The 27,067-nt window shown below is 36.3% G+C and overlaps 2 protein-coding genes across 15 annotated transcripts in view; one reads left to right on the forward strand and one right to left on the reverse strand.

Moving 5' to 3' along the window:
* LOC147520720 (F-box protein At3g07870-like) overlaps nt 1-13,915 on the reverse strand; it is a 36,872-nt gene extending 22,957 nt beyond the window's left edge. The window contains exon 1 of the mRNA XM_086592222.1: nt 13,582-13,915. The gene's annotated coding sequence lies outside the window, so the exon portion shown is untranslated. The remainder of the gene's footprint in view (nt 1-13,581) is intronic.
* A 2,236-nt stretch (nt 13,916-16,151) lies between these two features.
* LOC147520723 (putative mitochondrial import inner membrane translocase subunit TIM21) lies at nt 16,152-26,824 on the forward strand. Of its 14 annotated transcripts, none has more exons than XR_015212791.1 (11): nt 16,156-16,281; nt 16,679-16,812; nt 17,162-17,328; nt 18,226-18,285; nt 18,386-18,404; nt 19,457-19,626; nt 19,978-20,159; nt 20,268-20,316; nt 20,972-21,091; nt 21,184-21,413; nt 26,378-26,824. XR_015212791.1 is itself a non-coding variant. In XM_086592229.1 (11 exons), exons 3-11 carry the CDS (start codon nt 17,243-17,245, stop codon nt 21,349-21,351), a joined length of 873 nt encoding a protein of 290 aa, XP_086448355.1. In that variant the 5' UTR covers nt 16,200-16,281; nt 16,679-16,812; nt 17,162-17,242; the 3' UTR covers nt 21,352-21,679. The 14 variants fall into 14 exon arrangements, 7 of the variants coding, with proteins under 7 accessions (XP_086448351.1, XP_086448353.1, XP_086448349.1 ...); XR_015212793.1 differs by having other exon boundaries at nt 26,413-26,824; XR_015212794.1 differs by lacking the exon at nt 26,378-26,824 and adding an exon at nt 21,869-22,088.
* Nucleotides 26,825-27,067: the final 243 nt, after the last annotated feature.

Consider the following 27,067-nt stretch of genomic DNA (forward strand, 5'->3'; position numbering starts at 1 on the left):
ACAACTGCATTAAACTAACCTTAAAAAATAATTAACGGGAAATCAAAATTTGGATGCAAATACATCAAACTAATATAAACAAAATAATTGTCGGGAAATCGGGAACTGGATGCAAATGCATTGAACTAACCTCAAAGAAAAATTAATTATAAATTGGAAACATGATGCAAATGCGTGGAACTAATCTTAAAGAATAATTAACGGAAAATCGGAAACCGGATGCAACTGCACTTAACTAATCTTAAAAAATAAATTGGATGCAAATGCATTAAACTAACCTCAAGAAATAATTAACGGGAAATTGGAAATTGGATGCAAATTCATTGAACTAACATCAAACAATAATTAACGGAAAATCGAAAACTAGATGCAAATGCAACCTTATCAAATAATAAACGAGAAATCGAAAACTGTATACAAATGCATTAAACTAATCTCACATAATAATTAACGGAAAATCAGAAACTGGATGTAAATGCATTGAGTTGACCTCAAAGAACAATTAATAGGGAATTGGAAATTGGATACAAATGTATTGAACTAACTGCAAAGAATAATTAACGAGAATCAGAAATTGGATTCAACTGCATTGAACTAACCTCAAAATATAAATAACGGAAAATCAGGAACTGGATGGAAATGCATTGAACTAACCTCAAGACATAGTTAGATTATATGTTGTGAGAATGTCTTGATAAGTATAGTTTTGCATTTAAAATGGTGTTTATCTTATCTCTTTCCGTATGACTGGTAACTCCTTACTATTCAAGTAGCTTCAATATATATGAACTTCGCCTTATTAGGCAACCTCACAAAACTTCAATCAAATTTATATTATTAAACAACAAAATGAAGTTGAAGGGTTTTATCAAAGGTGAGTTTTTTTTTTTTCAATGGAGAGTGAGGTTTTCACGTTATAAGAAATTTGGATGAGTGATCAATATAATATTAATATATAATAGTTATGTATATTTGCAAATATTTTTTAGAATAATTAATATAATAACACCCGTTCGTAGATAATCTTTGCAGATTCCACGTAGTGAGTCATGCATAATTTAAAAAATAAGTAATGGGAAATCGGGAACTGGATAATCTTTGATGATCCCACATAGTAAATCAAACATAATTTATTTTTTATGTCATGTTTGCAAGGACACTACAGATGGATCAGTAGAAGTTGGTATTACATACCACATTGGATAATTAAAAGGAAATCGAAAATTGGATTCAAATACATAACTGAACTCAAAGAGTAATTAACGGGAAATCAAAAATTTTATATAAATACAATAAACTAAACTCAAAAAGTAATTAACTAGAAATCGAAAACTGGATGCAATTGCATTAAACTAACATCATAGAATAACTAACGGAAAATTATAAATTGGATGCAAATCCTTAAAAAATATTTAACGGAAAATCGTAAACGGTATGCAAATACATCAAACAAACCTCAAATAATAATAAGTTGGAAACCAGAAACTGTATGCAAATACATTGAACTAAACTCAAAAAATAATTAACAGAAAATCAAAAATTGAATGCAACTGCATTGAACTAACCTCATAGAATAATTGGTGAGAAATCAGAAACTAAATGCAAATATGCATTAAAATAACCTCAAAGAATAGTTAACGGGAAATCGAAAACAGGATGTAATTGCATCGAACTAACCTCAAAGCATAAATAATCAGAAACTAGATGCAGATGTATTGAACTAACCTTAAAGAATTATTAATGGAAAAATTGGAAATTAGATGCAATTGCAATGAACTAATCTCAAAGAGTAATTAACAAAACATTGAAAAAGGGATGAAACTACACTGAACTAACCTAAATGAATAATTAACAGGAAATTATAAATTTGATCTAAATGCATTGAACTAACCTCAAAAAATAATTAACAGGAAATCAGAAACTTGATGCAAATGCATTGAATTAACCTCAAAAAACAATTAACATAAAATCGAAAATTGGATACAACTGTATTGAACTAACCTCAAATAATAATTAACGGAAAATCATAAACTGGATGCAACTGCATTAAACTAAAATTAGAGATTAACTAACGGGAAATCATAAATTTGATGCAAATGCATTGAAATAACCTCAAAGAATAGTGAACTGGAAATCGGAAGCCGGATGTAACTGTATCGCATTGACCTCAAAGCATAAATAACTATAAATTATAAACTATCGAACTAACCTAGAAAAACAATTAATGGGAAATCAGAAACTGGATGCATATGTATTGAACAAATCACAAAGAGTACTTAACGAAACATCAAAAATTGGATGCAACTGTATTGAATTAACCTTAATGAATAACTAACGGAAAATTATAAAGTGGATGCAATTGCACTGAGCTAACATCAAATAATAATTAACAGGAAATCGGAAACTTGATACAACTGTATTGAACTAACCTCAAATAATAATTAATGAGAAATTGGAAACTGAATGCAACGTACTACATTGAACTAACCTCAAAGAATAATTAATGTAAAATCAGAAACTTGATGCAAATGCATTGAACTAATAATCCTAAAACATGTTTGTATTATATGTAGGGGGAATAAATGTCTCGACAAATATAGTTTTGCATTTTAAGTAGTGTTTATCATAATTTTTTTTATTATGATTAAGAATATCATGCTATTCAAGTAGCTTCAATATTATCTTTGTCACATTGGGTATTCTCACAAAACTTCAATCAAACTTCTATTATTAAACCTAACAACAAAAAGAAGTCGATGAGTTTTATCAAGGTTTGGTGCTTTCTTTTTATAGAGAGTGGTGCAAAAAATTTGAATGACTGATTAATATAATTTTCATATCTCATAGCTATACATAGTTGTTAATATTTTTTACAATAATTTAATATAACGGCACCCGTTCGTAGGACGGGTTCGAAAGCTAGTATTTATTTATGTATCTCTAAAACTCTTCGTCACTTTGTTTTTGCTCTGGTTATTTACCTAATTTAACCCTATTTGTCTCTTTTACATCTTTCTGTCTCACGTCTCCGATTTTAGTTTCTCCTTCTCCTTCTCCTTCTCTGTCCCCAATCTCATTTAGCTTCATTAATTAATCTCATCTCTGGTGGATTAGTAATTATTTTTGTTGGATTTTATTTAACAGTGTAAAAGCACTTAAATGGACTGTAATACTACGTATCTACGGAGCAAGTATAGCAACTTACAACGATGAATTTATTGTTTACTTACTTATTTACTTGGATTCATGTTATTTTGATTTTACAGGATTTGAGTCCTGATGGGGAAAGAAAACGTGGAAAATGCCCACTCACTCCTGAAGAAGTGGGTTTGATATTAAGGGCGTTTGGTTTCAGAAAAGATTCTTATCTCTATGTGGCATCTGGGGAAATTTATGGTGGACAAAAGACTCTGCATCCCCTCAGAGACCTATTCCCAAACTTCTACACCAGAGAGATGCTTGCAAACGAATAGTTGAAACCATTTCTCCCATTCTCATCTCAACTTGCTGCCATTGACTACATTGGCATCTCTGATTTCAATCTTTAATTCAAATTTGTAGATTTCAAATTTGCGCCCATCTATGCACCCCGTCCATGTGGGTAAGTGTTTGATGTTGCTAGATTTCATCTTATGATAATTATCTTATCTTACTTATTAAATTAGATAGATTTGTTAATACGTCTTTCATTTTCAGTGAAAGCTACTTGAAGAAAGCTATACCTGGTTGTTCAATATATATATATATATATTGGCTACTAATTCGGGCGCCGATCGATTATCTAATTCTAATAATGATGATCAGTTGGAACAACGACAAAATCAGTATAGAGAGCGCTGCGAGATGATGTCCGAGGAGCAACGAGAACTTCTTCAACATATTATTTCTTTTGAGTAAGATATTTGACAATACTTTCAGCCAAATTTATTTCTCTTAGATCTGATATTGTATCATTGTGTATACATACCTCTACGAATGGCACTTCTTCAACATCACTGCATAGCTGCCATTGACTCCTCTGATAGAGACTGGAAGATATTAGCTAGAGTAAGTAGATTATGGGAAGCCGTTGACTACAGCACGGATGAAGTAACAAGTTTAGACATGCTCCTCATTGACGAACACGTATGTATAACTATATATCTTTTGTTTTACTTTCTTTATCAAACATAATATATATAACAACATTTGCATTTTTACCAGGGACACCAGATACATTCAAGAATATATAAAATGTTCATGGATAAGTTCAGACACCGCATAGTTGAGAAAGAGATTTACGAAATCTATAGATTTTCTCTGATGAAAAGCGACAATGCATATAAAGTAACATCTGGAGAATATATTATCACTTTCAATTGGAGCACCATGATAAAACCAACCAAAATCAGCGCTACGAACTTCCCAGAGCATGCATTCCAATTTGTCGATTTTGATCAAATACCATCCAAGATTAACGACAAGCATCTTATAGGTATGTGTACCTACATACTATAATATTTTAATAATTATTTCCAACGTTATTCTAATGTTTTACGTTGTTCTTTTTATTTACAGATGTAGTCGGACGGATAATTGTGTGGAACAAACTAAAGAATGTTACAAAAAAGAATGGCCATCAGACTGTTATAAGGGATATACAAATCCAAGATGAACAGTAAGACATTTCATTCCAAACAAACTTTAGAAATACTCTGCTGATGAATTACTTATTTATGTATGCTCACTTTTCTATTAATCACTATACTCCGTTTTACCGTACTGTTATTAAATCTTCTTAAATTTTTTTCATAAAATAAGACATTAAGACAATTTAGATTGTGTACAATTTTCTAATTGTGTGAAGTAGTTTGAGGACAGCCCCGCCTGTGTTAAATTTATATATAGGTGCAAGCTATATATTCCCACCTTGGATTGCCTCCTTTTATTATTGTTGGGGATTACACCAATACCAATCGGTTCCCCCACTACACAGATAACTTGTATGAACACAATTCAACTCCGGACAAAATCTAAATATCAACTACAACCTATACTAACATGCCCAACTCGCTAAACAACTATCAACAACAAATAATAATGTAAAGCAGTTAAACAACAAACCACAACACAAAGATTTACCGTGGTTCGGCCAATGATGCCTACTTCCACAAGAGCCAGTTCTTAATAAAATGGGAAGGAAGATTACAATCTCTCCTTTCTGATTCTCACCTTACTAGATCACTCTTATCTCTTTTACGGGGTTGTATCTCTCAGAAAGGTTATCTCTCTTTTGTTTTAGTCTGGATTCCAATCCTTCTGACTTGTTTGGTTCTGTTAGCTTAGGTTTTTCCAAAACCTTGATTTTTGGTTTTATCTCCAAAAACCAAATTCGCGGATACTGTAGCAAGCCCACGAAAATAGACTGGCAGCGCTGGCGCTGCCACTCTGAGCGCGAGTCGCTACCAAGAAACTGACACTGGCGCTGGGCCACTTTGAGCTGGTCGCCTCTATGTTATCGAGCTCGAAGCGCTGAAGTCGCGCTTATCGAGGCTGGGCGCCTCGACTTGTCGCGATGCCGAAATTTGCTTCGTTCCGTCGCTCCGGTTTCTCTCCTCATGTGAGGGATAACTCCAACAATCTCCCCCTCCCGAACAATGAGGGGCTACCTCCATGCAATTGCCAAATCAACAGGAGGAGTGTGCTGCCATTCCGGCAATAGCACAACAAACATCAAACTTACCTTTCGGTAAGACTTTGGTCATCATATCCGACCCGTTCTTGTCGGTATGGATCTTCTCGATACACAAATGCTTGTCTTCGAGTACTTCTCTAATCCAATGATAACGCAGACGTGTATGTGCTTGGATCTAGAATGAAAACTCGGATTCTTGCTTCAATTGGATGGCCCCTGGACGGTCACATAGAACTACAAACTGTTTCTGCTTTAGCCCTAGTTCGTCGAAGAACCTCTTCATCCATAGCAACTCTTTGCAACACTCAGTGGCTGCAATATACTCGGCTTCTGTAGTGGAGAGGGCAACACACTTTTGCAACTTAGATTGCCAAGAAACTGCTCCCCCTGCAAAAGTAACCAGATAACCGGAGGTGGACTTCATCGAGTCAACATCACCTGCCATGTCTGCATCAGTGTAGCCTTCAAGTAAGGGCTTACTTCCACCAAAGCACAAACATGATTTGGAAGTGCCTTTGAGATATCTCAATATCCACTTAACACCTTCCCAATGTTCTTTACCCGATTTGATGTAAATCGCTTACCACCCCAACGGCGAAAAGCAATATCCGGTCTAGTACACACCATGGCATACATCAAACCGCCATCGCATCTGCGGATGCATAAGGAATCTTTTCCATCCGACTCGCCATGCTCACCCTTAGGACACATCTCTTTGGTCATGCGGAACCGGCCACCCAAGCGGACAACCGACCGGGCTTCGCTTTGATCCATGTTGAATCTCTTCAACACCTTCTCAATGTAGCTTTTCGAGAAAGCCACAACTTTCCACTCTTTCATCACGAGTGATCCGTGATCCCAAGTATCCGCTTTTTTGTTTGACCCAAATCCTTCATCTCAAAGGACTTACTCAAGTCTTTCTTCAAGCTTTGATATCTTGTTGATGTTTGGGCCAACTATCAACATATCATCCACATACAAAGAAATAGACAATGAAATCTCCATCCGAAAATCGAACAAACGCGACAATGATCGGAAGCGGACTTCTTGTATCCTTGCTTCACCATAAAGGAATCAAACTTTATGTACCATCGTCTCGGTGCTTGCTTCAACCCATACAAGCTCTTTATCACTTGCATACTAGGTGCTCCTTGCCTTTGACCTCAAACCCCCTCGGCCGGGTCCATGTAGACATCTTCTTCAAGGTCTCCATGAAGAAAATTTGTCTTAACATCTAGTCGCTCAACCTCTAGGTTCATACTTGCGGCCATACCCAATACCACCCGGATAGAAGTCATCTTCACTACAGAGAGAAAATCTCATCAAAGTCAATCCCTTTCCTTTGACCAATCCCTTCACAACAAGGCGAAGCTTTGTGCCTTGGGTGAGGATTGTTCTCCTCATGCTTGACTTTGTATATCCACTTATTCTTGAGAACTTTTCTCCTCGTGGGTTTCTCAACTAACTTCATAAGTGTGATTCTTATGCAAAGAATCCATCTCGTCATGCATGGCCTTCAACCACTTTTCTTTGTCTGCACCTTCAAGTGCCTCTTGATAGTACATAGGTTCTCCACCATCCGATAGTAGCACGCACGCATTATGTGGTGGATACCGGTTGAAGCTAGTCTCTCCTGCCTGTCGGACCTCCTTGCCCCCGGGTGGTGCCGGGGAGGATACACGCTTGCTTCTCGGTGTTGGTTCATGCATCTCATGCATCTTCTATACCAATAGGTTCTATCCCATCACGAAAGCAATAGGATTCTCATCATGAGCTTCAAACTCATGGTTCTCGTGATTCTCAATGCTTACGCGACGTTCCACGGTAGGAACTTCGGTTCTCAATCAACAAGATCATTGGTGAAAGCCTCAGCTTCACCCTCCTCAAAGTCTGCTATGGTTTGGTCTTCTAAGAACACAACATCTCGACTTCGGATTACCTTCTTGTTAATCGGATCATAGAGTTTGTAACCAAACTTTTCATCTCCATAACCGAGAAAAATGCATCGCTTGGCTTTGTCATCAAGCTTGGATCTCTCATCCTTCGAATATGCACAAATGCCCCGCACCCAAATACCCTCAAGTATCCATAATCAACATCTCTCGGCCGACCATACTCTCCGGATAATCACTATTCGGAGGCTTTCTTCGGTGACAGTTGATCACATGCACGGCCAGACGCGATTGCTTCTACCCAAAGAGTTTCTAGGTAGCTTAGAGTGAGATAGCATGCATCTTATCCTCTCTACAATGGTACGGTTCATTCTCTCCGCTATTCCATTCATTTGCGGTGTCTTGGGAACGGTCCGCTCATGACTAATCCCATGACTCGCAATACTCTTCAAATGGCCCAATGTACTCACCCCCATTATCCGAAATAATACACTTCAACAACTTCCCGGCCTCTTTCCACCATGCCGTGGAATTTCTCAAACACGCCAAGTACTTCATCCTTGGTCTTCGTGACTATAGACCCATATCTTTCTTGACGATCATCAATGAATGTCAAGAAGTACGAAGCCCCCGGTGGGACTTCACTCTCATAGGACCACATAAGTCCAGGTGCACTAGTTCAAGGACGTTGTCCTTTCGTGGAGAGACGGAATCTTTGGAAAGACACCCGTGTTGCTTTCCTACCAAACAATGAGTACATGTATTTAAATGTGTACCTTTAATGTCCGGCATGGCCTTTGCTTAGCAAGAACTTCCATCCCTTTTATGCCCTATGTGACACGCCTCTCTTGTGCCACGTTCGGATGAAGCTCTTCTTCTTCGCGCGTTAGATTCGCTTTTACACAAACTAGCCCGTGGTTTTGTAAAGAGAGCAAGTTTTCTTTCCTCCGGCCGCTACAATGGAACCTCTCGCCGGTTTCCATACCCCGTTACCAAACGAAGTTTACAAAGCCATCATCATCTAATTTCAAAAATTAAAGCTTAACCGTATGTCGGGGACATGTCTTACATCCTCGAGTGTCAAGGTGTAGCCGACATTGGTTTCTACATGAACATCTCCAATGCCTATAATCTTGAGACGCCATCGTTACTCCATCCTCACTTCACCATATTCACCACAACTGTAGGTAGTGAAGAATCCCCGCGGCGGTGTGACGGATAGGATGCTCCTCAGATCTATCACCCACTCAGATCCCGACATGAGGTACTAAGACAAAGACACACCACACCGACACAATTCCCACTAGGTCATCGACTAGTGCGCGGTAGTATCTCGCCTGTGTTTCCGTTCCTCCGCACCATGTCTTCATGTACACGGTTATTCTTCTCATCCCTCTTCGTTCTCGCGACTCATATCCGAAGTGGCCTTTGGTGGCACAATAGTAACATTGCCTCCGGCCAGGAGTTCTAGCTTCACCCCTAGATTTACTGGTCATCACCTCTAGAACGAGATGGTTTTTCGCTTCGACCTCTCCCCGTTTCGCGCGGAAAAGGACCTCCGAAGTTAGAAGAGTCGCTTCTTGCACTCCTTCTAGTCTCCTCATTCAACAAAGACGTGGTAGCCATCTCCATGGTAACAATTCCATCCTTGGCTGCTCTTCCATGTAGAAACCGCTAATGTCTCCCAACTTTCGGGTAGAGAGCCTAATAGAAACAAAGCCTCAACTTCGCCTCCCAAATTGATCTTCATCAAATGCATCTGATTGATGATATTCTCAGACTTCATTAAGATGCTCGGACATTGAAGAACCTTCTTGGTACTTCGTGGTTCCGCAAACTTCTTAACGACTAGCACTTTGTTTCCACCCGACTTCCTCTCATAAAAGGTCTTCGAAGTTTCTTCCATGATCGAAGGTCGTAGTCTCTTGGGCCACATGGTGAAAGACATCGCCGCCTATCCATTGTCGAATGTACCCAATAGCTTTTTTCGTCAAGCTTTTTCCATTCAAATTTCATCGCCTTTTACGGTTTTACTCCCTCATTCTCAATGGAAGTGCCAAGTCCTTTGTAAAGATAGCAAGTCTTCCATCTTGGCTTTCCGGATGGTGTAGTTCTTCCTATTCGGACTCATCATACGAAAGTGTTCACGGAATGGTCCATCTCTACAAGTTATTTAACCTCAAATCTTCTCTCGGGAATTTCGTCAAACACCGCCCGACAAAGATTGGGATAACACCCTAGGCTATTCTAACCAAGGCTCGATACCACTTGTTGGGGATTACACCAATACCAATCGGTTCCCCACTACCACGGATAACTTGTATGAACACAATTCAACTCCGGACAAAATCTAAATATCAACTACAACCTATACTAACATGCCCAACTCGCTAAACAACTATCAACAACAAATAATAATGTAAAGCGGTTAAACAACAAAACCACAACACAAAGATTTACCGTGGTTTACTTAATGATGCCTACTTCCACAAGAGCCGGTTCTTAATAAAATGGGAAGGAAGATTACAATCTCTCCTTTACGATCTCTCACCTTACTAGATCACTCTTATCTCTTTTACGGGTCAGTATCTCTCGTAAAGGTTATCTCTTTGTTTTAGTCCGGATTCCAATCCTTCCCGACTTGTTTGGTTCTGTTAGCTTAGGTTTTCCAAAACCTTGATTTTGGTTTTATCTCCAAAACCAAATTCGCGGATCTTGTAGCAAGCCCACGAAAATAGACTGGCCTTGGGCGCTCCTCTGGAATTTGGTGCCTGGACTCGAAGCTGGGCCTTGGGCGGCCACTTTGGCTGGTCAATTCTATGTTATCGAGCTCGAAGGAAGTCGCTTCTATCGGCGGCAGGCCTTCGACTTGTGCGATGCAATTTGCCCGTTCTGTCGGCTCGGTTTTCTCTCCTCATGTGAGGGATAACTCCAACAATTATAGTCTGACATGAAGTTGGCAAGGAACAAGCTCACATTGATTGAGTCTCTCACGTTACATGTTCTAAAAGTAGGTAGGGAACTATGGAAGTACGAGGTGAAATAATTTACATTAGATATAACATCAGCTTGATCACACATGGAAAGTCACAGAAGATATATGAAGATTTAAGTACCTGATTATTCCAGAAAACTGAACATAAGAAATTTGGGTATAACTGTATTGTACTTGAACCAAAACAACAACACGCGAGATTTGAAAAAACTGAGCAGCATCATTTTTTATTACTCATTTTAAGAACTAAATCTCTGCCTGTCGTGGGGAGTAGAAAAATCTATTTCAGGACCAAGAGGGATGATTCCAAATGGATTGATGGACGGGTCACTTCCATTGTAGTGTTTCTTGATGTGTTGCAGGTTAACTGTATCACTCATGCCTGGGACTTGGAAAATGTCTTTGGTGTGGCTGAACAAATTCGGGTACTCACGAAGGAGCTTTTTTTAGCATTTGAAATGAACTGCATAAACCTGCAGGAACGTAAGCAAGAATCTGTCAGAATAGGGAACAGAATGTACTATCATACTTCTACTAATATAAACTTAAAAAATTCATGTATTTGAGGAGGGAGAAAATTAAATTGAGCACTGAATTTCATCCGGATCCATTTTGAAAAGGAAAATTACTTTATATTATTCTACATAAAATTTCGATATCAAAATTGTCTCTCTCTATTTACTCTCCCTCTTTACACACATGCTACCTGTTTATTGCTTCATCATGTAGAGGATATGTCTTGAAAATCACATTGTGAAGCGGCTCAGCGAAACAACTCGATGATGAAACAATCAAGAATCACTGTAGTACAGCAGTTTTGATCGTAACTTCTACGAGCATCAAACATAATGGTATGTTTCTTCACACCAAACACATATTCTATCATAATTTATAATCATTCAACTTATCCAAAACCTAACATAACGACCGAATATCTTTGAATATGTTTTGTCATCTACATCTGCAACAAAACTTTATCTAAATTTGGAAATTCCACGTGTTGCGGATATCATGAACAGGTACTTTCAATTACTTAGTTTCAACTAATTACATTTTATTGGTAATCATGCCATGTAAAATCTTCTCTAAAAAGAGCACCAACATTTATATTCTCTGCCCATTCTTCATGACTGTACGTTCTGGCATTTTTATGTATGAAATCACGATTGAGCATTTGAAGAGAATTTTAACATAAATTTTTAATATATTTGATTGAGAACACTTCCTTTCAACAGCTGTATGACTTGTTTTTTTTTTTTTTTTTCTCCAGTCCAGTACCAACACAAAGTCAACTTCCATTACAAGGGCTTCCTCAAGCACTGCCAAGATTCACCACACTCTCTTCATTCCAGAACAAAAAGACATTGTCAGAAATAATTGCCTTGGTTAACGACGCTTCATCACATGTATATAAATCAACATATGTTCATCTATAACTTTCATCTCTTAACAATTCTATATATACAATATAACGAACTATGTTATTTACAGCAAATGCATTTTACCTGTGAGGCGACTATTTCCAAAGTACTTCTTGACAAGGGATGGTCTTACAATGCATGCCAACATTGTCTAAAAACAGTTGATATCACCAATTAAGCGGTTACAAATCGCTAGCCGCCGCGGCATTGTGCCTCGAGAACAAAAGTAAGATTTAAGTTTTACATCTTCCCTATCTATATGCTATAATTAACTTATATATTGCACAGGTACCGATTGGGAATGGAGATAAAGGATGAAACATCTACAACAAGAGTTGTAGCATTTGATCCTGAAGCAACAACACTCCTGCAAAAAACTAAAAAAGAACTTGCTCAGATTGAATCATAGGTGAAAAAATAACTATAACTACTCTTACATTCAATATATGCATGCAATAGCAATTTAAATTATGTGCATTCAATATGTTCAGGAAAATGGTAGACATTTTACTAGAACTGTTCCAAGATTTGGTGGGATATAAGGCTATATTCCAACTAAAAATAACCAACTTCAACAAGCAACATAAAAACAGTTTCTTCGCCGTTTCAAAGCTACTTCCAATTATTAATGACTCAACAAGTGGCAATGCACCAACTCTGGATAAAAATGTAAGTGCGACATTCTTACAATTTCAAATACTTACCATAAAATTTTCATATCTCTAATGTACGCATTCATACAAATATCTTTTTATTTTGGCAGTGATGACATCCGTTGTAGTGAATGCTTCGATGAACAACTTTACTGAAAGACAGAGACAACAACTTCACTTAGCACTAAGTGACTAATTTTTGTTCTTTTGAAACCAAATATGTAAAAGATATTCAGTATTTTCTTACATGTTCTTTGCTAACTACTATATCCTCTTTTGCTTCTGTACATGTCTATGATATTAAGTCTTTTCTTATGTGTTTTTTACTGTCTACTATCTTCTATATATCTTTTACATTTTTCACCAACTCTTTTACTGACAGCACAATGTAAAATTGAATATATACCTTGCTTAAAGCAACGATATAGATACGATATACAATATATACCATTTTAGATACGTTAGTACTTAGTTGGTTAACAATTGTTCTAAAAATATTTGCCGACTTATACAATTAGCTTGGCATAAAAACACGTGCATATGCACGTGCGTCATACTAGTTGTTTTAGTTAGCCCATGGTAAGTTATCGTGGTCAAGCGGATTTGACCATCATATGGGTCTAAAAGTGCCAACACTTGGAGTCGAATGTTCTAGATTCTTCTGTTTCGTCATCATCGTTCTCTTAATTTTCTCATGGACAGTGAGGGAGGGATACGATTACTAATCAATATTACTGTCTATCTCGTTTCGAATTGAAAACTGCAGGACTAATGTGCTGTGAGGATGGATTACTTTAGGTAATATCACACGGTATGCACTTATTGGTCTGCCTATTGCTAACAACTTACATATCCAACTAAATTTTATCGTCGTACATAAAAACAAAACAAAAGGCCCATAATCTATCAAATTCGTAACAATATTCATGATGATCAGGAGACGTACCTTCGTTTTACTTCTTGATTTCTTAAAACCCAAAAGAAAGACCCTCCTCCTCCAATTTCTCGTGGCGGCGTAATAAGGTTGGGACTATGTAATATAAGAGACGTACAACTGTAGAAGTACACGGTACACGGAAGGAAAATTTTAAATTAGAAATTAAGTTAAAAAAGAAACAATAAAATTTTATTTATTGGCAACAGTGATTTTGAAGAAAGCCTGTGTAAATACAAATAATACTAGGAGAAGCGGGTATTGTAAATGTTTAAAATTGGTTATAAGATTTGCAGTGGTGAAACAAAAATAAAGTTTGAGTAACTATCTTTACCGAAAAAAACAAGAAAGTTTGAGTCTTTGAGACATCTAACAAGCTACAATACTCTGTGACTAGGGGTGTCAACGGCCGGTTCTTGTCCGGTTTTTAGTGTTGTAAGAACCAAAAATCATTTAATTTTTACAGTTTCGGTTTTGATTCTGGTTCTTTACGGTTATTAAAATTATGGAACCATACCCATAACCATCGGTTCCTAACTGGCATTTTCAATTTTGGTTATTCATTTCGGTTTTTAAAATATTCATTATTTACATACATTTTTTATTGGTCTTATTAAAAAAAGCGTACTAAAAATATAAAAATACCGCACGAATAAGACGCTTTTTTATAAGTAATGATATCATTCAATAATAAGTTAAATAAAATAATATATTTCAGATTGTAAACTATACTTTTATATTGTTTATAACATTAAATACTATGAAAACAATAATATATAAATGAACGTTTTGAGTTTTTATATTATTTTTTTTAATATTTTTTATGTTAAAAGTACGATAATGTTTGGTTTCGGTTTTGGTCCGTTTTTTTTGTTTAAAAAACCATTTGGTTTCAGTTCTGTATGGTCCAGTTTTTTTAGTACTCATTTTTAAACGGTTCCTAAAAATAAGAACCAGAACCATGATTTTTTATACGGTTTCGGTTCCGGTTAAATTGGTACCCATCGACACCCTTAAGACTAGGGTTGTCAATGGATCGGTTTGGGTCGGGTTTTGAAAAATCCAAACCCAAACCGATAAAAAAAGTTGGAAATCCAAAACCGAACCGAACAGATAAGATATATTGCAAACCGAACTCGATCCGAAAGCTATAAAATAAATTAAATCTTAAATTAAATCAATTAATTTCAACCATATAATTTATAAATATATACAAAATTAATTATAAATATTACTAAAATGATATCTTATCGGTTCGGATTCATATCGGTTCGGTAGAGGACAAATCCGAAACCAAACCAATATTTTATTGGTTCAGTTCAGTTTCGAGTCGGTGGAAGATAAACCAAGTAATCAAAACCCAAACCATTTTTTATCGGTTTGGTTTGGGTTGGTTATCGAAACCCAAATTATTCTCTTTCACTCTGCTAGACTCCTCACAGTCTCAGAGCCGGTCCTGTTATGCTGTTGGTAAAAATATAGTAAGTATGCATAGAGTGGAAGCTACTTTTAGATATTAACGGAAAAAAAAAAAAAAACTACTTTTAGAATGTGTAAAACTACTTTTAGAAGATTGTGTAAATTTTGAGACAACTCTTTGAATATGTAGAACAACCGAGAGAATGTTTATTTTTTTGGAGCAACAGAGAGAATGTTGTAAATCCTAGGTGGCTCCTAATGCCCCTGAATGTTGAGGACCGATAAACAGACCGAGCAATTTAAAGTTTTAAACTATGTTTGGGCTCAATTTCAATTTGTTTTATGTATTTCACTATTTCTCAAGCTTTGTTCGTGGGCCAGCCACTTGGGTACAACAGCCGAAGCCCACCTAACGCTTTAATAAAAGTGTGAACTGTGAAATTGACGAGCTTCAGTTGTGTACCGATTCATGGGCTCAATTCAGAAAAAAGGTTAGCCCTTTGTCCTTCATTGAGTGATTTTTTACTCCCAGATTTTTTCCATAAAAAAAAGGAAATTACAACATGCACAAAATCCTCAAAATTTCTAATTTTATTAGTTTATCCCTTATAAAAGAAATAAAAATAGGAAATAAAAAAAAATGTAAAATGGAATAAACCAACAAATGTGTGTATTTCTTTTTTATTTTCTTCTTGCAAAAACGTGTTAATAATAATAATATCATCTTCTTGTTAGCTTGTTCTCAATGCATCCATCGTGTTTTTCATATTTTGATTATTATTTTTTGTTTTCTTTTCTTTTCCTTTTTATTTCCTTTTTAATTATTAGTTATGACTTGTGAGGGACAAACTAGTAAAATCGGGAATTTTGAGAATTTTGTGCGAAATGTAACTACCTTTTTTTGTAGAAAAAATAAAACGTGTGTGACTGATAATTCCCTTGGAGCGCTTGGAGGAACGAACGCTTGGAGCAAAAAATCACTCTCCTGCATCGCACTCTCTGGCTCTCTCCTCTTGCCGAAACAAGTTATCGAAATTGAAGATAACTTCTCATTTTCTTCTCATCCACATTCCACAGTATCAAATTCCATCTTTTGAAATCAGTAAATGAGGGCCGACTTTTATGGGCTTAGTTAATCGTCAGGCCCATTGTATTTGGGCCTTTTTCCATTTTAAAAAACCCTACAAAAGCCCAAAGCAACAAAGTGAGTCCTTTTTCTCACTATACTCATTTTCACAGCTTCTTCACTCTCTTCTGCTTCCTTGTTCGAGGTGCGTTCACTGCATAAGCAAGGTTAGGGTTTCTTCGACCTCTTTTTTTTATATATATTCATTCTAACATAATAAAGATTGTTTTTTTTTTTTACATGGGCTTAAACCCACTTCGAAATGGTAAATTACAGTTCTTTGACAAATGTTTGAGACTCCAAATTGAAGATTAAGTTGGACATCTTGATAGTGTGAGAACAAAATGGATTTCACATTGTTTAATAGAACTATGAGGTTGGAAAGGAAGAGAGTGATAAATGAAGATGCTTGGGGTATAATATGTGACTGTCCAACTGGCATTTAGTTCTGAATAGCAACTATTTTAGACTATATGGTGCTTGCTTGTTGGGTTTTTGAACAATTATATCTTCAAATGCTCAAGAGGTGAATTTATAATTGTTGTGTTTTGGCTGTTCCTTTAGAGTAGGGTTGTTATTTTGGTGAACAAGTTATCGAATATACAACAAGAAGAAGAAAATGAGAAGTTATCGAAAAGTGGGACTATGGATTCGTGACACTGGCCAAGCCATGTCCCGTCTTCAACAACAACAGCAACGTAAGTCTCCACCCTTTATTATTATTAGCGTATTGATTATAGTTTATTGGACTAGTCTGTACATAATGGTAGTATACAGTTTATATATAATAGTTAATGTTTTTTGCTAGGGTTTAGATATACCCTACCGAAGGAAGGATCATTTACATTCATAAAAGGTTAAATAACTTTATCGAAATTCATGCAGCATTGAAGTCTCGATGGAAATTGTATTACAGAAGACTTTCTGATTGTCTAACGTAGTTGCGATTTTGCTTCTACTCTTGTTACTTCAACTTTTGTATATTCAACTCCAGTGTAGTGTTATTTGACTGTAGCAATGTATTCTATATGTCTATTCATTTTGTAGGAACCCAGATTTTGTTAGGAGGAAGGCACCTCAAAGAGACTACTGTCGGGTTGCTTATTCCGCATCAATCAAATAGATGCTATGGGATGCAACCCAAGCTTCCTTTTTTCTCTAGATCCATTGTGTCCAGCTCAGGTTCCCAATCAGCCAGACAGACCCAATGGCAGGTATGCAACTAAAACTCAAGTTATATAATCTCTTTATTGTTCACTCTCGTTGTGCAACATTCTATGTCTTTGTGTTCAATATCAATCGTCGGAGTTAAGGATAAGAAGGGTTTTATCAGAGTACATATACTTCTCTGTTGAGCATAAGAAGGGTTTTATCAGAGTTGCTACTGATAGTGTCAGGAAAATATTAGGATGGGCATCTTTTATTGAAAAAATAATAATATAAGAAAGAGACTTAGACGGTACGGACTTTGGACACGTCCAACTTGCTAATCGTCTATAGGGAAATTGGTATGTGTAGGAGATAAGAGACAAAGAGGGAGACCATTACTAGCCTGGAATGAGTAATTAGAAACGATCTCAAGAAGTTTAATATAATAGGGAAGATAGATTATAATACAAAAGAACGGAAAAGTAGAATTCTTGTGGTCGTCCCTTTCATATTGGATTTAGGCAAGGATGCTGAAGTCTGAAGATGATGGGCGTGACTCTAATAGTAATGAAGCTACATTACTGATTTAAAACCTTATCATGGAATGTTGTGCCAAAGCGTGAACTGGTGTATTTATAGTTTTATACATAAATCCTGAATATTATATTTGACTTACATGTATACACCCACCACTCTTTTTCGTCGGCGTGTTTTGAGATGTCTTTAACCCTCTTACCTAGGGGACTGTCCGTGACAACAAAGGTGAGCTAGGATATAACCAACCAAAGTTATCAGATTTGGCATAGGGGTGGTAACGAGTAACAAATCCACAAATACTTGGTCTTCAGGACTCAGTAGTCAATTGCTTCTTATGCTTCATTCAATATTTTCTTATACTTAAACATATTGTACTTTATTCCTCTGATGCTAATTCAAGTCTTTTTGTGCTTATACAATTGCAGGTTGTAACGGATTCGAGTCATGTGAGCCAGGCTACTGTTGGTGCCAATTTTATGACAAAGGTGAAGAAACCAGTACTTTTTATAGGAGATGTTGTAGCCGTGTTTTCTCTGTTTCAATCACTTTAAAGACTGATTCTTTTTAGTCATGTTTATTATGCAGGATATTCCAAAGGCCAATGGTAAGTTGCTTACTTTCTTTCCTTACTACCATATTATCTTTAATATATAACTACTTTGAGTAAGAAGACCCATTAGGGTAATAGTCCACTGACGCAAAAAGGTAATCAAGTGAGTGGAGCGGACGTTCTGTACGGGGGTGGGGTGGGTTATGTGGCCCAAAATGTTGTTTTGTTGGTTTCCCTCAATCTCTCTTCTCTTCTTCTTCCCTCTCCCTCCTTCACTCTCCGCCTTCCCTCTCCACTCACTCCCCACTGGTAGCAGTTATCAAGTGAGCGGAGCGAACGTTCTAAGCCAGAGGGGGGGAGGAGGGGTATGTGGCCAAAATGTTGTTTCGTTGGTTTCTGTCTGATTGTCCTCAGTCTCTCTTATCTTCTTCTTCGCCCCAAACTTACCTTCCCTCTCCGCTCACTCCCCACTGCTAGCAGTTATACTAGTACTAGTCCTAATCAAGTGAGTGTATGCGAACTTTTTTGAGTTGGCTTTTTTTGGAGGTTTCTATCTGTCCCTTATAGTTTCTCTCTTCTTATGTTTTTCTTTTCATCTTTCTCCTCTCACTCTCTTTGTTCTCTGCCCTTGTCTTCATCTCCCTCCTTCATCTTCCTCCTCCTCTCATCTCCTACCTTGCTACGCTCACTTCTCCACTGCTATGCTATAATTGTAGTAAGTCTTGTATGAGAAGCAATCACGAAAGAAAAAGAATCATGAAGTTCCATACAGGAGTCTGGAATGTTGAATTTGATTTGTCCAATAGACGCAATAAGTTTTTCAATTTGTTTTGCTGAAGTTGCGGGTCTTGGTTTTCAAACGTAAGGCCTGAGACAATAGTACCCAATTTATTTCAAGAATAAAAGTTTCATGAAATTCTCTCCACATCACTCTATAATCTTATCCTTGGTTGTATGAGCTGGCGGAGGCTGCTCTTGCTTGGCAGATATATATGAAGTTGTGACCTCATATAGTTTGACTCGATAATTAAACTATGTCTTTAAGTTTTGCGTAATATTTTACGGACTTGGTGAAGAAGTAAGCTATATTGATAGTGATTGCTCAGCAGGAACCCATATTGTTGTTAGAGGAAGGCACATGAAGGTGAGTGTACTTAGTTTGCTGACTCCAAATCAATTAAATAAATGTTATGGAGGCATCCCCAGACATCCTTGTCTCACCAAATCTCTCGCATCCAGTTCAGATTCCCAATCATCCAGGCGAACCAAACAACAGGTATGAAACTCAACTTAACGCATGGATAGTGTCTGATTTTTGTTCACAGTTGTACTTGTACTGCTCAGTTTAAATCATTCAGCTAGAATGCCTGCTGCCTCTCGTTATACATTGTTTTTGTAATTATATTTGCAAAGTATTACTGTCTAATGATACAAGTAATAATCTGAGTTCTGAGTTCTGTAATATGTGACTTGGGTTCTCTAATCTTTGTCCTCCTCGAGTCTATTGCAACGAGTCTGATCTGATGATTCTATGAAAATTGTATTTTATTCTTTTCTGTTCCATTTGACACGGTGTTTGCATAGTTAGAACTAATAAACGTATTTTCTTCTCTTGTTTATCCTGTAGAAGCAAAGAAAAGACATCTCTACAGTTGATAATCCCTTTGATGCTCTGACGGACAATATTCCCGAGAAGCCAGTGACATTTACAGAAGGAGCCTCGTACAGTCTTATCATACTTGCTGGGCTTGGTGTTGCTGCTGTCGCAGCATATGCTGTTTTTAAAGAGCTTATCTTCCAACCGAAAGAGTGAGTGTATTGTACTCCTTTCCCTTGAAATATCTTTTGTCTAAATTTTGGGCGTCAAGGAGTTGATTATGGATTAAAATTTAACTGCAACCTCATCACTCCTTTTAGGTACAAGGTTTATGGGAAGGCTCTGGAAAGGGTACAAGACGACGGTCAGGTTGGTTGAAAGGCCTTTCGTTTATAGTAGGAGTTGCTTTATAGTGAGAATTCCTTGAACCTAACATGGATAGTTCTAAACGGTTGGGGGTGGGGGGATTGACTTTTTTTTCAGCCTTATTTTATCGCATTAAATTTTATTTGTTTTCTCACAATGGTGCTTTGAACTGATTTTTCATCTGCTGAGTACTTGTGGCAGAGTGAAATTTCTTATCTCTCCGATGGGTTTCTTGAGTTTGATTTAATTCAACGTGCCATAAAGGGTGTAAAGGTGTAGTGTAGACTCTACCACATTTGCATGCAGTCAAAGCTCAACTTTTATTCTGTTTAACATTTCCCGAATTCAGGCTCAGCTGGATAATAATGAAGTGCTAAAATAGTACCGCCAGTGTCCTCTTTTTGTTTAGATATGTATTATAAAATATTGTAATGTGCTAAATCACTAAATAATCTGTTATAATGCTGTGTCACCAATTTTATACTTACCTCTAACTCCCGTAATGGAAAAGAGTTATAAATGTTGTAATGTGCTGAATCACAAAATAATCCGTTATAATGCTCTGTGTCACCAGTTTTATACGTGCCGCTAACTCCTTCCGTAACGGAAAAGTTTCGCTCTTTATTTATGATGATTTCCTTTTCTTATCTCTTATCAGGTTCGAGCGAGAATTGGATCTCCTATTACGGGCTATGGTCAGGAAAGCAGAAACCGAGCTGCTCGCCAAAGGATTCCGAACAGGAAATGGACTGACGAAGACGGTGTTGAGCGAGTTGAGGTAAACCTCTTACGAGACACAGTTTCTTATAACTTTGATTTTGAAGGTTCATCTCCCTAAATATAGCTCACCAACTCATTTTGTGTATGCAGGTTAATTTCTATATACGTGGACCTCATGGAGCTGGTAAGGTTTTTACAGAGATGTTCAAGGACAAGGCGGACAAGCAGTGGAAGTTCACTTACTTGATTGTGGAGATCAAATCGCCTTCTCCAGCACAACTGATGCTGGAATCTTACGTCCCAGCTTTGAGTGGTTGAGATGGGAACCTAACGATGAGCAGATGAAAGTGTGAAACCGCTATACGTGATCTCCTGATCTGGTAAGTTTGTTCCATTATTGGTTTATGTTGTAGTGGGCATTTCTGTGTATGCATAGGGGTTCCCTGTATTTACTGAACCAAATCCTGAGTCTTGACAATTGCGCATTTGAGTTCATCTGGTACGAGTTCGATAGATTACTCTTGAGGGTGATACAGTTTTGACTATAGAGTTATTGATAAATTTGGGCTCATTAGTTTATCTGGTTGAGTCGCTAATTTATTTGGTTGGCGGGACACAAGTTAAATGAAAATTTCCTTTTATCTAATCTCTCATATTACTTTGGTTTGAATTCATATTATTAGAAAAACTGAATGTCGGAGTGGCTGGTCCCTTACTTTTATTTTGTATGGACTGGTAACACTAAATTACTAATCAAATTATGTCTTTGAAATTTCTGAAACCATCAATCTGGGGTATATGGGCGTTTGGCTAACTTCCCTTTGTTTGGGTGGAGACAAGAGCGGGAGAATATCAACTTACAAGAGATTAATTTTCTCTCCAGTGAATACCTTCATCGATTAAGCAGCTCACGGGGAGTCGATGAGCACCTGGTGGTGACCTGGGTATGAATCTTTCACAGCGATTCCACTGGGCAACAATACAATAATACAGCCGATGTATTAGTTTGGCTATTTATCAAAAAAGAAATAAAAGGAACCTAAATCATTACGGTCGACCAAGTTCATATTCAATTTCAGCCAACACCATGTGCCAATATGTCCCTATGTTCAGTGCTTCTTTTGGCCAACTTTGCATAATAATTTTCTATTCCTGTAGTCTCACCAACTTCCTGCGTATTGATGGCAATTAACTTGTTTTTATTTTTTTGAAGAATTGTTAGCGTCCTGTTCTTTTTACCCGCATGAATAAATAAATCAAAATCAAAATCGAGAATTGAACAATTTGGGGAATAAAAATCTAATGCCAAACTCAAAAGATCTAAAGTTTAGAAATTTTCATGTTGGACGTTCAAAGTGTAAGAAAACCAAAATTGATTAGAGAAAGTCATCAATTCAAATTATAGGTTAATACCAACAGAGGAGTGACTCTCTAGGGACAATCGGGGAAAAAATAATTCTCATAACTATTTTTTTTTTAATCACTCACCAGGACTGCGGGGTAAATGAAATGTCAAATATATTTTTAAAGCGAAAAACGGTTCGAATAGATGAAAGTCAAGTATGCCCCTGGCGTGAAATAATAAACGGTCCAACCCAACCGAAACGACTTGCTGAGTATGAATAGTCACCTATTTAGGATATGAACAATCACTATTTATATCTCAACATAATGTGTGAGCAGTAAGAAATATGAACAATCATTGTTAGTATGATACGAACAGTAATTGTTCATATCTATTTTTTTTTTAGGGGGGGGGGGCATATCTCAATCATACCTATTTAGGGTATGAACAATTTGGGGTCATTGTTCATATTTTAACATGAGTATGAACAATCACTGTTTATATGAGCACTCATTGTCCATACCTATTTGGGGTATGAAGAATCATACCTATTTGGGACTAATTTCTTGTAATAGCAATTATTCATTGAATTGAGTTGTTGGGAGTTGTCTAATGTAAGAAGCCAATCTAAACAGTAATGTTACACTGACCCACTTATTTGACCTACTATTTGAACCAATTGATGTGTCAAAAGTCCTAATTATTGATTTACATAGAGATACGTGTTTGTGTGTATTGCAATGCAAACCAACGTTATCCAAATAGTAAGTTGCAATAGTAGGTCTAAAAAATAGGTCCGTGTAACACTACTCCAATCTAAATGATACCATAATTTATTTGAAAACATGTGTTGAGAGGTTGTTATTTTCAAATTTAGGAAAATGGGTTGAAAAAAAGGTGATTTGGTTCTTGAGGAAAGAGAAGGGAACTGTTTTTTTTTTGAGAAAAAACTAATTTTACATAGGTAATTTTGGCATGATAAGAAAGACAAATAATAGGTACATGGTCAATTTAGTTTGTCACGAAGAATGGTCCTTCCCGAAACGTTAGCAATTCTCTTTGTTTTTTTGATTAAGACATCATTTCTAGAGGATGATCTGCGACCTAGATAATTATGCGGAGGTCTGCACACTAATTGTCACTATTGTGACAGCAAGTTCGATCTATTAACGAGGCCAAGTGGGGCAATAGACCTTCATGTCAAGATTTTCGGCGCACTTCTGATTTTAGGCGCATTTATTTCATATTTAGACAACTGCTCTTTCAATTAAGGGTTAACTAGTATTACCCTACTAGACTAGATGAGCGATTTTCTATCCACTTGAAAAAAGACTTTTTTGTGTGTGTATTTTGAGGAAAACTCTAATTGCCCATCTAGTGGGGGAGGAGAGAATCCTAATTGACTCATCTAGTAGAAGGGTAACACTAACTAACCCTTCTATTAAACCATCTCAGTGTGTTGGCATCTTGTCTCTGTCTTGCGCGGTAGATGAGTGTGAAATCAGAATTTTGTGAAATATGCTATTTCAAATATCTCTCGTTTGCCTTTGAGAGTAACTTTGGGCTGTTTGAAAATCGGAGAGAGTTACGTCCTCGTTCTTTCAAGACACCTTACTCGAATCTATCTTTCGAAGTTTATATACAAGTTATATACCCAAGGAACAAAATTTCCAAAAAATTTGCGAAAATTTTCATTTTCGGTGGGTAATTGGGTATAGAAACATTTGGAACCCTACACTTTCTATTTGCAAGTTTTCGAAGTAATGATGTCACTTTTCACAAAAATTTTGATACTTTATCGATTGTCGTCCATTTTGTTCACTTGCAGTTTTTCACAAATTTTTTGAAATTGTACCAAATACAATAAATATTTAAAATATAGGCTAATTTTGTCTATTTTGTATTTTTATTTACTAAATTACTAATCATTAATGATCTAATTTTTTTTCAAATATTTAATTGAGTCATCCAAAGATTTAAGAGACTCATCTAATTTCACCTAGATAAGCTTTTTCTTCTCTCACCATTTTGATTAGTGAGATGGGAGACATTTAATTAGTGAGATATATATGTCTATTTGAGAGGATTATTAATTTTGAAATAGAGAGTTGTTTATTTTGGTCATTTTTGGTATATGAACATTTAAATTTAAAAGTATAGTTGCTACCATATTTCTAATTTTTGCTAATGTATTCGCAATTTTTCTTTTTACTTTTCGCTAAAATTTATATATTTTTGTTTTATGTGGTCATTGGGTCTATGACCGAAAACAAAATTTAATTCCTTGGTTATACTAGAAAATTCAACACTTATAATTCTTCTACGTGCCAAAGGTTTTCCAATTTTTTTTAAGTAATGCTAAAGGTTGCATTTCAGTCTTTAAGTGAAGCAGGCGTTCTTAAAGATATTCTGCATAGTTACTGTTTGGCCTATGACCAAAAAATCAATTTTGATAAATCTAGTATCTATTTTAGTAGAAATGTACATGTTAAACATAGGGAACTTTTGAGAAAATACTGGAATATAAGATAATTTTCAAATAAAGATAAGTACCTAGGAGTTCCTATTTTCATTGACAATAAGAAGGTTGATTTTGATTACTTGGTGGATATTGTACATAATAAAATAAAAAATTGGAGAGCCAGGCTGTTATCTCAAGCTGGAAGAACAGTTTTGATTCAAGCTGTAGCTAACCCTTTATGCCATGACATCATATTCCCTCCCTTTATCTGTATGTGAAAATATAGATAAAGTGTGTAGAAAGTTCTGGTGACATAGACATGATGAATCCAAGAGTATTCATACTATTAAGTGGGCTAAACTCTACAAGCCTAAGTCCCTTGGAGGACTAGGATTTAGGAAATTTTCTGATATGAACAAAGCTCTGCTGGCCAAACAGAGCTGGAGAGCTTTAAAAGATAATAATTTCATATGGTTTAAAACTTTTCATACTGCTTATGGAAAAAAAGGGTATAGGGACAGAACAAAAATTGCCATCTAATGCCTCTTACTTCTGAATAGGGGTTAATAAAAGTTTTGATCTTGTGCATAAATGGTCTATCTGGGCCATTGGGGATAGTGCTCATACTTCTGTTTTCAATAATCTTTGACTTATGTTCCATGATCATCCTATACTGATAAAGGATTTGCACCCACCAATGGGGATCCAGAAATATTGGAAAGTGAAAAATCTCATGAATTAGGAAGGATCAACATGGAATGATCAGCTTATTATTGAAGTTTTTGATCCTATAATAGCAGTGCTTATCAAAAGAATACACATCAGACCACAGGATGGAGGGGAGGATGAGTTAACCTGGTGGCCTGATACTAAAGGAAAATTCTCGGTCAAATCAGCTTTTCATATGCTTAAAGCGAAGGATTAGGAGGACTGTGACTCTACTTTTCAAACAAAAACTATCAGAAGAATTTGGATAGCTAAGGTGGCAGCTAGAGAACAAATGTTCATGTGGAAATTATATATGGACATACTGCCAACTGGATAAACGATACATAAAAGGATAAAGAACAATGATACCATGTGTGGTTTTTGCTTCAGGAATAAATAAATTGTGGAACACATCTATTTTGAATGTGATTGGGCAAAAGCTTTGTGGTTTGCTTCACCTCTTGGTTTAAGAACAAAGGTTAATAAATGATAGTCCATTAGAATATGGATGGATGAGATTATAGAATGGTGTGAAAGCAAGGTCCCTAACATAGCAAACTTGGGTGTGTATGCATGCACCCTAATGCAAACTATATGGGATAATAGGAATCTGGAAGAGTTTGACAAAAGAGCAGTTGATAGGGGATCTATACTAACAACTATAATGATTCAATGAGAAGACTCAAAGCTTTTGACAGGAAGAATCTAAACCCTACTACAATTAGGAATGTAAACACTAACCAAAGCACACATGCTTCTACATCAACAAGTAATACGAGTAATATATCCACAATCAACCTCTTTCACATGCCTGATTCTGTAAATTTTAGGTTTGATGGTGCTTTTAATAAGAGATCTCTATCAGGAGTCGCTGCTACTATGACTTGGAATGAAGGAGTTTTAATTGCTACTGCAGTGAGGAGATTCACATCAAGGTCAGTGGAGGAGAGTGAATTTTTTTATAGCCGAGATAGCAGTGCAATTGGCAAAACACTTAGGAGGAGAAAATTTTCTTTTTGAAGGTGACAACATCAATGTCATCAATAGTTTGAGTTCCCAGGAGTCTAGTACTGTTTGGTCTTTACAAAGCATTACTAAAGTAATTATCAGTATTGCTAGTAAATTTAATTTTTCATATTTTAGATGGTTAAAAGATGTTTTAATGGTGGGGCTCATGATCTAGTTAAATGGGCTTATAGCTCGTCTGACATGAGTACTCTACCAAAATATTGTACAAACTTTCAGTGTATCCCTTTAATTCTATAATATATATGTGTGTGCGTTGTAGTGGAAAAAAAAAATAAAAAATAAAAAATAAATAAAAAATAAATAAATCACTTTTTGATATTTCTCCTTATTCTTGCTCCTTTTGCTGGCATTTCTATATTGCTACGTGCATTGCTAATTAACTTTCTAGTACATAAACAATCAAGTGAAAGCTACGGGACAACAGCACTAGCCCGTGAAAATGAGAGTGCTATATGGGCATCTAAATGAAGTATAGCACCTGCAAGGCTGCA

Source organism: Coptis chinensis, chromosome 2, assembly GCF_015680905.1.
Source record: "Coptis chinensis isolate HL-2020 chromosome 2, ASM1568090v1, whole genome shotgun sequence".
Taxonomy (NCBI): domain Eukaryota; kingdom Viridiplantae; phylum Streptophyta; class Magnoliopsida; order Ranunculales; family Ranunculaceae; genus Coptis; species Coptis chinensis.